At 31.6% G+C, this 14748-nt stretch overlaps 1 protein-coding gene and 1 long non-coding RNA gene across 2 annotated transcripts in view; one reads left to right on the top strand and one right to left on the bottom strand.

The window, feature by feature from the left end:
• The window catches only part of LOC123668645 (dendritic arbor reduction protein 1-like), a 67456-nt gene that overhangs the window by 49119 nt on the left and 3589 nt on the right, over positions 1 to 14748 (bottom strand). The window contains exon 2 of the mRNA XM_045602358.1: positions 13915 to 13986. Within this exon, the coding sequence (XP_045458314.1) occupies positions 13915 to 13986 (72 nt within the window). The remainder of the gene's footprint in view (positions 1 to 13914; positions 13987 to 14748) is intronic.
• Positions 200 to 2693, top strand: LOC123668646. The gene is made up of 3 exons (XR_006745614.1): positions 200 to 278; positions 1610 to 1690; positions 2346 to 2693. It is a non-coding gene; the product is annotated as an uncharacterized LOC123668646 (long non-coding RNA).

The raw sequence follows: 14748 nt of genomic DNA, 5'->3' as shown, positions 1-14748 counted from the left end.
GGAAGTCATACTATACGTGCCTCCTTGTTTAAGAACTTTTTGGTGAACACTGAGATAATTATATTTAACGGTCTACGTTATCTCTTTTTATCTTATATAAAGCATCTGAGTTTATTAATGTAATATGCTCGACAATTTAAGTGTATAACATTCACTTAACTAACTCTTACAGATATGAATAGCGATGTACACACAACCCAGTTGTCATACTCGCTTGAAACAGTACCGTCGTGATAATGTAAGATTGACATTGAAATTTAAGCGTGTTTTTTAATACAGTAAGTTTACAATGTCCAAAAGTCGATTAACATACAGTATTAGTAAGACGAGTGCAAATCCAGTTGTGGCATTGCGTCATACATTAGAATGTTTGACCCGGCGCTAGGCCCGACTGTGCGGCCGCGCTCCGCCACCGACATCTCTGCGTGAATTCCAACTATTGTCACGACAACTCTGCTTGCCGCTTACTGTTGCTACTTACAACGCTCGATCTCTAAACTATAACTCGCGTGTTACTCCAATTTCGTGCTATAAAAGCGCTATTTTTATAGCACTGGTATGATGGTATTGAATAGTTTTTTAAACAAATTATGTAAAATACAGTCGTAATTTCATTGGAAAATTTCACTGTCACCGAGAAACTAAAACCGGTTGCATTTTTTTACGTGAATACTAGAAGCAATTTTCTAATAATAGTAAAGTAGTAATCGTGTTCTATATCCCCCAACTTGCTTTTGGAAGAACGCTGTGGATTAAGCTCCGGCCCTTCTACACGGAGAAAGAGGCCTCGGCCCAGCAGTAAATGTTACAGTCTGAATCGTAGTCGTGTTCTTAGTTTAACAAAACTATTTTTGTAACTCAGACAATGTATATTAATATTTTATATTTTATTAATCTTAGTAATTATCTTTGTGGTATTTTCAATGTGGTAGTGGTTGTATTAAAAAAAATAAAGCGCTGTTTTTGTATCTATTAAAACGAATTTTGAAAAGGCTTTATTCGACATACTTAAAAAAAAACCACCATCGTTATTTAGTGTCTCCGTGGGCTTCTTGACGTGAACACTTAGCTGAAAGCAAACGGACAGTAATTGCACAACACATGTTTTAAGTTCTCTTAAAACAACACATCCATATCAGTTCGTTGAATTATTTGTTTCCGAGCAGAAACTAAAAAGTCTTTAAAAACTTGAATGGAATTACGATGGTGTGTTTATCGGGCACGTTAACCTGCCCTATTCCGCAGTCCGCCTGACCAACATTCGATTGCGTTCCAATACAATACACAGAAGTGTCTTTGCATATTGTCAACAGAGAACTTTGTCATAAATTATTAAGAAAAAAAATTGTATTTTCTTTATGATATATTCGAAACAAATGTCTAAAATATATTCGTTTCATTAATAAATTGTGTTATTATTGTATTAAGTACTTTTTCTAAAAAAAGTATTTAAAAACAGAAATTTTAACAATATTAGTAATATTGGTATAAATATGTTGCTAGTTATGTGAACGAAAGATTAATAATGTATGTTTTAGTATATGTATAGTGTCATTTCTGCAAATTGCATGGTCTACAACTCGGATCACTTTCGACGGCGCGCGCGCAGGTGCCCCGCCCCGCGGCCGCTTGCCCCGCGCTGCTCACCTCGCCTCGCCACCGTCTCACTGACGTCACGCCGCATATAACGGTGCGTTTTGTCAAACAAAACTTTAAATAGGCATAACGACTAAATGGAAAATTATACAGCCTAATCTTACTCTATCCTTTTAATTAAAATCATAGACAAGATGTAAATATCAAAATTATATTTTTTGCGTGACGTTGCGTATTTGCTCGTATACGTGTGCTTTATGAAACTTAATATTGTGTCTCAATTTATATTAATTATATTTATTCTATATTATTATATTATTAACAAAATAATTTATATTAATGTATTATTATTAAAACTGAAATTTAAACACTTTTTTGTAATATTTATTTCGACAAGACACCAAGCTCTAAGCGACGTTTTTGAGACTTGTCGACCGATAAGTTGTTTGAACGTGTCAATAAGAGATAACCAAACCAAATAATATACTAAGTCGATGACACTTTTAACTGGGACAAGCAAGGAAAAATCTTGGACTTAATTATACAGTCCCAAAACGAAAAATATATAAACCTATTAATAGCATTTCTTAACTTCAAGCGTTGTTAATTATAAATACAATTGTATTTGCTCGCAAAAGAAAAAATCCGACTTTAATTACATATAAACATCGACAAGTAATACAACTTAAGAATAAATCTTAGAGAATTTTAAATTTGGTAACATTGTAGAGTAAATTATGTTGTTCTAGGTTTCACAGTATTTAGTGACATACGTTGAGGCTGCTACACGCCGCGATGTTGGAATGTTTCAATGTAAGGGGCCGCAGCCGCGGGGTAGAAAGCAACCGTTCGACATGATGCCTCGCTCGCGCAAACGAACCAGCCCTTTAGATGACATTTTCCTGCCTTTTACAGGTGACAGGACTTGCAACTTCGAGATAGATGATAATTCAGTCGCTGTACGGTTATCTTATTACTTTATATTGTTGCTCTATTTTCCTTTTTTCATCAATAGTCATAAATGTGTATAAAAAGTAGGTTCAGATTGGGCTGTTAAACTTAATTCGTTACTAATAAATGGCTATGTTCATGTCAAATATTGTTATTAATTAGGTAACATTAAAAAGGAATAATAGGAAAATATATATTATAAAAACACAAAGCTACTGAATGGTACAAAAACAGTGTTAAATTTGTTAAGAATCTTCTTAAATACAAAAAAACGTTAAGGTTGTATCAGGCGCATAGGCTATAAATTAATTGAAAAAATAATCTTTATAACTTCTAGTGAACTAACAGTAACAGCGGACTACACATAGAAATAATTAACATTTTCAATGTGTCGTATAATTTAGCTATTTCTTGAGCGTTTATTAAGTTATCATGATAACTTCACTCGTCCCTTATTTACTGGACCGACTCCAATAGCGTCAATAGCTTTTTTATTTAACGACACATTACTGTTTTCGGAGACAAGTAAACTAAGACTGTTAACTCAAACATAAGTCAATTATGAACCGTTTCGGATATAGAGTACTTGAGACGCAAATTAAATGTTTTAACTGTTGAATTTAGTTACATATAAAGTTTTTTTTTGTTTTTTGTTTTAAGAGGTTCAACATTATATTTTTAATTAAAATATACAATCGATTTATATAATAATACTGAAGCGTAACGTTATTATATCATTTTAAATAAAATAATTCATAAGCATTTGTCTGAATTGGCAGTATTTTCTTTTTATTAATTATGAGGCGACTTTTAGCACAAAGCGGAGATTTGCAAGGGAAAGCTATTGCGTGTATCGTCACGTAGACATTTAAGACCTTACTATATTATATATTAGCTGCAAGAGCTATATGACGTCATTGGTAAGTCGCTGATATACCGAATCGCGGTAAAATCTGTATAGTCTCTAGATTCTAGTCTAATATTGAATTTTGTGTCCAATGACATATATTTTCTGCGTCAAATATGATTTATTACCAATTTAAAAAACACTCTAAGGATGGTATAAGTCTATTTGCGAAGTATTTGTCACAACTGTCTGACCCAGTCAGATGTTATTTTCAGGAGACGTAGAAACAAAAAACTACGTTATCATGTCATCGTACGTACGAGTACGTACCATCGAAAAAAAAGTCAACGGTTAGCGAAGTAAAGGCAGAGCTTTCCATTGAATGGAAAAATGCATCGTGAAGCCGGTTTCGTACCTTCCGGATTCCCAACCTGCTTCTCTAGGTCACCTGGTGTTGTCTCGCTCACACTCACATCATGACAAAGATTTTGGGTCGCGTCGCCCTAACCTAGATTTGTACCGACCGGATTAATTATATTTTGGTACTAGCAATATAATATAAGTCGCGTTTTGTGATAAGATTCAAATAGACATTTTACTCTGTTTTATTGCATATAATTTTTTAAGCGTTTGTACTTTGAATACTTATAATTAATCACAGATCAAAAAGAAAATAAAGTAAGCTATTTTCTGTGAAAATAAAATTACTCGATATGTATTTTTTTTTTTTAGTTTTAAATGATAATATACCCAAAAATATCAACATTTAATTTTATAAATTTTATAAATTTATTTTCACAATTCGAAAATGTAGTTATTTAAAAATAATGTAATAAATCTTTATATTAATACGTGAAGCAAAACCTTTGTACCCTTTTTTACGAAAATTGCGCGCACGGAGGAGTATATACATACTCCTAAATTTCATATGAAATTTCGAACACTTATAGTTTATATAGAGAAGAATTGAATAATGCTAATAATTTTTTTAAATATGCATAAAAATTACATTAAATCTGTAAAAAAAAAAAATATTACACACACTACCATATTTTTGACAACAGGTCTTTACTGAGGTAGGGCACAGCAGAAATTTCCTGCTCAAAATCTGAAGCAGCCCGACTGGGGTAGTACCTCGACCTTACAGAAGATCACAGTCAAATAATACTGTTTTCAAGCAGTATTGTGTTCCTGTTGGTGAGTAAGGTGACCAGAGCTCCTGGGGACTGGGTCGGCAACGCGCTTGCGATGCCTCCGGTGTTGCTGGCGTCTATAAGCTACGGTAATCTCTTACCATCAGGTGAGCCGTACGCTTGTTTGTCGACCTAGTGATATAAAAAAAGGTCGAATTTCGATCATTTGCGACCACTAGTTATATTAAATCTTTAAAAAGGATACGATATAATATTAAAAAAATATATATCAGTATATACAACGTAGACCCACTACATTAATCGAATTAATACTTACGTAGTTGTTATACAAACGCTGCTTCACATTTAACTATTTAAAAACTACGATCACTAATTATTGTAATGTGTTTGTTTCGTGCATCATTAATCATAGAGGAACGTACCACGCTTCAGTCACCGATCCAATAATTGTTATTTTTTATTTTGTTTGTATACTTCTAGTAGTTCATAAAAATATTAATACAGTATCACTTAAGCACATACAAAAATCGCAATACATCTAAATGTTTTCGAAAAACTATAACTCTTACAAAGAAATAATTATTATATTAATAAATAAATTTGTTTAGGCAGTGGGTATATATAACGTTACATACAAAATATTGTAATAAGTAGTGACGTAGTTACAATAGCAGAATATACGATTATATAGAAAGCGTTGCGAGTTTATGTATGAGTAGTTAAAATATTGCGTTTTTTATTGGTGTGTACACACAAAGACAGACATCTACAATATTATGTACAGTTGTCCGTTAGCTATATTTAAGTAATAGATAATGTAACTTACACGTTTCTTTTATGATTTGTTAACTCTAAATACCAAATGACACGCAATCCACAGGAATATCCATAGTGTATTATGTTCATCCTATTTGCAGTTTATTATTAAAACAAATTAAATTTGTAAATTTTACTTATTATATAAAAAAAAAAAACGTTAGATATAGGTTTTATTGATGTGCAATGAACAGCACTTGAAATTATTCTACCTTGAGTTTATCTTTAAATAGGGCGATAAAAAGTCACTAGTGCTTGTCACGATTGAGCCTGTAACATCCCACTGCTGGACATAAGCCTCTTTTTCCATATAGGAAAAGTATTGGACCTTAATTCAACACGCTGGTCCACTGCGGGTTGGCGGATATGTTCCCTACTATGAGTAACGATCGCTATCAGGTATTTATGATAACTACTGGAACAGACGATGGCTTAACGTGCTCTACAGGTCACGATGAGTAGCCCCATCAGACAGTCATTCCAACCGTAAAGAAATATTTGTACAGTTACAAATATCCATTCCGAGTGGGAATCGAACTCAAAGACCGTCGATGTTTTGGGCGACTACTCGCATCATTACACCAGCGAGCGAGCGCTTGCGCTACTGAGTGCTTGTAACATGGTTTTATTTAAATTTGATTCAGATCTGACCAGTACTTTTAGTTATCTCTATTAGTGGGTATTTACTTTACTCATTTTTTTCTACCTACTTTGTATTACTGGTCGATGTAATTGAAGTCTTTTTTTTTAACCGGCTTCCAAAAAAGGAGGAGGTTCTCAATTCGACTGTATTTTTTTTTTATGTATGTTACATCAGAACTTTTGACCGGGTAGACCGATTTCGACAAATTTTATTTTAATCGAAAGGTGGTGTGTGCCAATTGGTCCCATTTAAATTTATTTGAGATCTAACAACTACTTTTCGAGTTATATCTAATAATGCGTTTTTACTTGACGCTTTTTTTGTCGACCTACGTTGTATTATACCGCATAACTTTCTACTGGATGTACCGATTTTGATCATTCTTTTTTTGTTGGAAAGGGAATATCCCTAGTTTGGTACCGTGATAAGGAAACCAGGATCTGATGATGGGATCCCAGAGGAATCGAGGGAAACTTTCTAAAATCCGTAATAACTTTTTACTGGGTGTACCGATTTTGATAATTTTTAATTTAATCCAAAGCTGGTGTTTATCATGTAGTCACATATAAATTTTATCGAAATCTGATAACAACTTTTTGAGTAATCTTTGATAACGCGTAGTTGCTTGACTATTTTTTCGTCGATCTACGTTGTATTACTTGTCGATGTAATTGAAGTCGGTTTTTTTTTTCGTTTGCGAGCAAACACAATTATTTTGGTTCGCGAGCAAACATAAGAATTTATTAAAGATTACAGTTCTATATGCTAACGAAGAACATTTGGTGATTACATTGATATATTTAAAAACTATGGCACCTAACATTGGTTTTTGTTTAATTTACTGTACTTTTTTGAATTTCCAATGTGTTTTTTTATAAATAATTTATGCAAAAGGTAATATAATAAAGCTTATCGTTTCACTATTACGTGTTTTTGAACGAAAATCATATTATATTATATACACATGTTATAATTCCTAGTTTTTTAAACAATAATTTTACTATGTACATACTAGTTATATTTTGTCGTTAGCACTATATATGTATACTAGCTGCGCCCGCGGCTTCACCCGCGTTGAAATCACTGTGTCACAAAGTTTACCCGGCAAACTTCCAGTGAAACAATCAAAATCGGCTTAGCCGTTCCGTAAACCTTTCTCTTGAAACCCTCTCTCCATAGTTAAAACCGCACGAAAATCCGTTCAGTAAATTTTAAGGGGATCGATCACATACACTTTTGGGGACTTTGTTTTATAATACACTAACTGTTGCCCGCGACTACGTCTGCGTGAAGCGCGCGTCGCGTCGAACAAAATGGTTCGTTGAATTCGTCAGAATTGTGGTATGAAATAATGTAGTAATGATATAGTATTGTAGTGTAAATATGTTTAAAATATACTGCATGCAATTTAGTTTTTAATGTGGTTCTACGTAAATATATGCCACGGCATAGCGTAACACACGCTCCTCCGTGATTCCCTGACGACAGGGGTAAATAAAAAAGTATTCTCGTAACGTAAAGGTTAGATATTGTAACAAAAAATTTTTTTTTCTACTACTTATCGACTTACGATCAATATAAATGTTTCTTGAACACATAGGGTTGCAACCCTGCTGTATATGTTTCATACAAACTATCAACCCCAATTAAACCCCCTTAGCGGTGGAATATCGCAAAATCTGTTCTTAGCGGACATCTACTAACCTACCTCCCTGCCAAATTTCATCTTTTTTCATCCTGGATGGATGGACCATCCAGCGGTTTTTGAGTTCTTGTGATGAGTGAATCAGTGACCTTTCTCTTATATATATATATATATATATATATATATATTACGATGCATTATATGGACACCTCCTCACAATCTATAGATCATAAATTTTAAATTTTAGGTCTCTTACTTGAAAAACATAGTACTTTCATACAAACTTCCAACCCCCGTTTTACCCCCTTAGGGGTCGAGTTTCGTAAAATCCGTTCTTAGCGGCTGTCTACGTCTTATAAGGAGCCTACCTGCCAAATTTCAAGTTTGTGGGTCTTATAGTTTCGGAGATTTCGTGATGAGTGACCTTTCGCTTTTATCTTCTAATACGAGTATATAAAATTTTCGTGTCGCGGTGTTTGTAGTTAAACTCCTCCGAAACGGCTTGACCGATACTCATGAAATTTTGTGTGCATATTGGGTAGGTCTGAGAATCGAACAACGTCTATTTTTCATCCCCCTAAACGTTAAGGATAGTCCACCCCAAAAATTTTTTTCTTAATTTTTAGATATATTATTTATTTTTTATTTTATTATGATTTGGCGTTGAAAAATATATACAACCCTAAATTTTCACCCTTCTTCGTTTAAGATTTTAAATTTAACTTTGTTCAATAAAAACTAAGCTAAGCTATGGAATCAAGTATTTCTATCTTAACAGTACAGCTTTCTGGGAAAAACTATCACATATATATAAAACTTCAAGTTCCTGTCGAAAACGTAGCTTGCTAGGTTTACGAAAAATTGAAATACTGATTCGTGAAATAGTGTACGCTTAAAAGTGCTTTGTAAAAAGCCTGTTTGGTACCAGTTTATTTTGAATTATATCCTAAATATTTATTCTCTTTAACTTTATAATTTATTAATAGACAATAACAGTCTCTAGCAAAACAACGACGGGTCTCTAAAACGGCAATAAAAATTAATGGTCTTAAATGAGTCATTCACTAAAAACTGATGTGTATTCATAAGTTACAAATCCTGAAGAAGTCAAACTTGTAACTCGTTAGTAGGCAGTTAAACTAAATTATGAAGTGTATTAGATATTTTATATTTCATTGTCTAAAACCTCGCTTTTGGAAAGATTACGAAAAAATAAATCGTTTCTGAAATGACTTGTTGATTATTATAGTTCCGATATTAGTTTTGATTCAAGATAATTATATATTTTTTATTAATGAGAGAATTTATTAGCAAATTTGTGATATTTATATTTATTGCTATGTATCATTGTTGCTATTATTCATTAATAACAAAATGGAAGCGACGATCATTTTAACCGACTTAAAAAAAAGCCAGGGGGTTGTTATTTAGACTGTATTTTTTTAATGTATGTTATACTTCAGAACGTTTGACTGGGTGGACGTATTCCAAAGATTTTTTTTTAATCAAAAGCGGGTCATGTCACGTGGTCCCATTTAATTGATATCTCACAAGTAGTATACCTTTTGAGTTATCGCTAATAATGCCTAGATATTTACTTGACTATATTTTCGTTGACCTACGTAGTATAATTTATAACTCATAACTTTTTACTGCGTAGACCGATTTCGATGATTCCTTTTTTCATCGAAAGATGGTACTTGTCACGTGGTTTTCTTTAAATTTGATCGATATTTGATGAGCATTTTATGAATTATTTCCAGTAATGCATATTTACTTGAGTAATTTTCATCTACCTACATTGTATTACTGATAAATGTAATTGATGTCGGTTTTTTTTTTCGTTTGCGAGGAAACATAATTATTTTTTAAACATAATTGTTCTCTTTTGTATATTGAGTTATTCTGTGAAATACTTAAAGTATTATTGACATTTATCGAAAAGTTAAGTAATATTACAAAAAATTAAAAGTTCATATAATATACACACTAACCATAAACTCTACTCGTTTTTGGTTTTTAAAAATCTACGCTTTACTTGCAAAACTGTAAAGATAAATAATATTGTAAGTAACGAGGTATCCTTTAGTTTACTTATTGATAGCATGATAAGTTTCCAGCGATACACATAAGTAGGTACATATGTACGTGTACACAGTCATAAATCGTTATTTGAACACCATTACTGATATACTATGTTCGCGGGTTTTAGCACTATCGATGGTCTCGGTATGTCTTTCATATCGTCGCACCATTGCACTCGCATAATATTGCTATCATATATATAGGCTATAATTCAATTATGTAATAAGACCTACATTAGTATAAAAACTGAATTTTCTTGCACACGAAAAAAGAACCGCCTTCAACTACATCGACAGTTAATATCAAAAATAGTCAAGTAAATACGCATTATTATTAGAGAGATCAGAGAGCTCAAAAAGTATTCATCAGATCTTAGCCTTATTTAAATAGGACCACATGATAACCATTACCTTTTGACAAAAAAAAGACAATCATGGAAATCGGTCCTCTTCCTTTTTCGAAGTCGATTATACATAATAATAATGCAGATAAATGCAGAGTTAGTAGACACGGGATAACGTTAATAATTTAGTCTATGTGTTTATTTTCTTGGCAATTTATTTTACTCTATATAATAAGTATGAAGTAATAAAACTGTTTAGCTTGTTCTTATTAGGTTAATAATTACGTAAAAAATATCCTTTGTCCCACAGAATGATGTTGGCCGTAGGCGCTCAAAATAACAAATAATACAACATACACATACGTAGTTATCTACAAACCCATAATCGATCACGTATTGAGCGCGATCATTGTATTCGTCAGTTGGACCGTGAATCCTGTCACTATTCCCTTTTCCTCCCTCCCCGACCCCCCTCTTTACATGAATCTCATTTACGTTGGCGCTTACGCAACTGAGTAAAATCATTGAAGTGTGTAATATTAATTGGTACATTTATACTAAGCTTTCATATATGACTATATAAAGACAACGAGTTTAATGTATCTGTACAGATATAAAATAGGAACTTACTTACCTTATAATTATGTCATCTTATAAAATTAAACATAAATTCGTTGTAATGTAATCAGGATCAATGTTGTATTTATTAGGTAGGTAGGTTGGTAGGTTGATACAAACATTTTGATGTTATTTATCTGATGAAAGATTAAAATCTTATATTATAAAATTCTCGTGTCACAATGTTAGTTAAAATATTCCTCCGAAACGGCTGGGCCGATTTTTATGAAATTCTGTGTGCATTTCGGTTAGGTCTGACAATCAGCCAACATCTATTTTTCATACCCCTAAGTTATATGGGGACGGGATTAAGGAGGTTAATAGCATATATGGCAAAACAACGTTTGCGGAGTCAGCTATATAGTCTCTTTATAAAAGTCTATTTTATATTTTTTACTAAAATATATTAAAATTGTTTTAATAGAATATCTGAAATGACTCAGTTGTGTCACACTACACGGAGCCTTAATCATGCGTTTAATGTTGTTTTACACGCATTTTGAACTAAAAATGTATGAAGGGAGTATATAATATCACCATAGATTAATGAAGAGTTCAGAACCATTTGATATGTTAATTTTATGTGATAAAAGTTCATTAATATATAAAATTTATTTTATAGGCTAAAATAAAACAATAAATTCTATCGCATGTCTATATATCTGATTTCATAGGTCCAGCTGTAAAGATTTATACGCTAAACTTAAGTAAATTATTTAGTGTAGTAGAACTTTGGACAACCATTTACCATTTTACCATTTTTATATATTTCTTCAGATAAATCTGATAGACATTTAACATAAATTTACTAAGATAACATAATTTTTTTATTAAAAAAATTTATAGCATTGAATAACAGATTAATTTTATAATATATAAAATTTATTAATATTTAATGTTTTTGTTTAGTGAATGCTATTAATTATTTATCGATGAGTACTACTAGCGGATTAAAAAAATATTTCATCAGCCTCATTCATGCGTGTACGCACCCCTCGCGTGTCGTTCGTGTCCGTTGATAAAGAAGGCATTACTTACAACGCAGTTACGTACAAGGTCTTCTTGCTTTATCAAACTATAACATATACATTCAGGAAATCAATTGTTAGCTGCGTTTCGTTATAATTTTATTTCAATGCATAAAACATACGTATATGATATGTATAAGTACGAAAAATAATTAAATGAATTCATTTTTCATTATAATTAAATTAGCAAAAATGCGCGGTTAAATTTACAATTACGAGTAGGTATATTAAACTGTTCGTTACCTCTCATTTAACGTTTTTTGTTTTTATACTCGTGTTTCTTATTAGTATAAATACTCGACACAAGTTACACAAACATATTTAATTTTTAAAAGTTATGTAAGTATATTTTTAGAAAAATGTTGCATGCTTTTTCTTACCTCCTACTGTTTTAATGTCAATTCCCAGGCACGATACGGTGTATAGCCCCTGACAATGGTACCAATGCTGCACACGCTATGTACCGTGTAAATTGTTACGATACACTCAATCTATTCCATATTCGTCCTCCGAAAGAACATAAACCAATTGCAGGTCAAGTGGAAAATTAGTTTAAAATATTTGACGTACTAACTGGTTAGCAGTAGACAAATTAAAATCGAATTGATTGTTATTTTTCAAGTAAATTTTATATTTTATAAATAAATTTGGATCTATTCTATTCTAGCTACCCGTACAGATTTCGTTCTGTCAAAAGTTAACAGTAACAATTATATTTTTTTTTTTTGTATCAAAACCTTCCGAGGGCCTTAAGGAACTTACAAAAAAAAATAGCCGAATTGGTAGAACCATCCTCGAATTATGCGCTTAGCAACATTCATTTTTATTTTTATAGATAAACATTATAATCCTTAATTTCTCGGCAAACAAATTTATACCTCACTAAGAAATGTTTTAAATATAGTAATGAAGATTTTGAAATAAATTGTTTAACAATATATTCAATTTTAATCACAAATAAAATTGTATCTGTCATCAGTGACAATTTGTTATTGGCAATGTTCTTTGACAGCACTTTGTGACTCCAAAAATAATTTATACTCTACATTGAAGAAAAATTACATATATTAATAATTACATACAATAAATATCTAGACAATACACACACGGTCGTCTGTTCCTAAAGCAACTTAATGCCTGTGTTATAGGTAAAAGTCGACTGGTATAGCTACATTTTGTTCCATAAACATACATATAAATAATACATATATAAATATATATATTACACCCAGACTTGGGGTGGGAATGGAACCCACAAACCCCGGAGCAGAAAGCAGGGTCACTACAAACTGCGCCAACGGGCTAGTCAAAAGATATGAAATCTGCTTACACAAACAAAACTTTACACAAGTAGATATCTATGAGTGATTATTTTGGATACCAAAAAATTAAAAATATAATTGTTTAAGCTTTGTTAGGTATAATAGGGACATTTCTTGTAACACGAAATTTTGTAAAATTATGAACGAGTGTATTATAGCTTGCAGATGTTTAAAGTAATTTTGTCGCTTCTCTCGACACCAATGACGCCTAAGCTCAGTTACAAAAACAGATGTATAGATAAATAGCGTGACAACGTAATTATTGCTTACCGCATACCAATAGGTAAGTACAGAATGTCACATAAATGACATTACTTTCGAATCATTTGCTATTTGTCCTTACACCCCCATCATACAGCTTAAAGTTATATGTGTAAATTTTAAACTATGACTGTTCGTAAGTTTTCTTTTCCGTTATTAAAGTATCACTTTATAATATTGCAATAATAAAGACGCAATGTAATGTCTTGAGATGAGGATTTTAATATCTTACATATAGAGAATAAATAAATAAATAAATAAATAATAAATGTCTAGACAATACTAAAGTAAGCAACTTAATGCTTGTGTTATAGGTAACAGCCGACTGGTATAGTTACATATATATTTTTTTTGATAAACATACTTATAAATAATACATATATTAATATAAAATAAAATATTTATATTACACCCAGACTCAGGTTGGGAATCGAACCCACAACCCTCGGAGCAGAAAGCAGGGCCACTACAAACTCCGCCAACGGGCTAGTCAACAATATAAGATGCATATTATTTTTGTTCTGATAATTATTTAAGAATATAGTTTTAAAGACTTTTATTAATCTTAAATTGATTTAGTAATCAAAATAAATAAATAAACAAACCTGCATCTGAAACCAGGAGTCCAGGAGGCCGGCGGCGTGTGGAGTACCCCAGCGGCCGCCGCCTGGGACTATCTGCAAGAAGAAATTAAAATAAAATATTTATTTGTTATTTATAGAAAAGAAAACTACTATACAATAAAATTCGTCTTCAACAGAGCTGTGAATAAAAAAATCGCTAAAACTTTCTTTTAACTATGAAATATAATATTATTATATATCTATTTATACGAGTGTTAAAATACAACTTACGATACGATATTTATTTTCTATAATAATATTTTTATATAATAATCTTTGTAAATATATATATAATATTTAACAAATTATTTATATTGAAAAAAATAATCATTTCTATATAATTATTGATTAGTTACGTCAATCGATTGTAAAGACTTAAATAATTTGCAATAATTGCAAACAATATAACCAGTGTACTGCGTGTGCATTGTTTAGTTAAAATTAAACTCTACGTAATTAGAATTTCCTATTTAAATAGTAAACGTTTTACACTAACTTTAAAACATAAAATATACGAGAAAAACGACTGCACTTAGTTTACGTACATTTTTCTTAAATTAAATTAGAGTTTATCTGCTAATGTAGTGCTGATTTATTATTTTGTACTAAGCTATTCATTATTTTAAAGGTCAAAATCTACTGACATACCTGACCTCCTTTGAAATTCAATTGATTTGGATTGTTTCTGTCACACGAAGTATATAGCTATTTATAGATCGAAGTGAGATATGTACGTAGACCAGTGTTTATACTTTTTGTTTTTGTCTGCTTATTAATACGTAAACAGAACTCTGTCCATAAGGCGACAAGATCTTG

The sequence above is a fragment of the Melitaea cinxia genome, chromosome Z (genome assembly GCF_905220565.1).
Source record: "Melitaea cinxia chromosome Z, ilMelCinx1.1, whole genome shotgun sequence".
Taxonomy (NCBI): Eukaryota; Metazoa; Arthropoda; class Insecta; order Lepidoptera; family Nymphalidae; genus Melitaea; species Melitaea cinxia.
The sequence above is the reverse complement of the archived record's forward strand: the minus strand, read 5'-3'. Positions and strand labels throughout refer to the sequence as shown.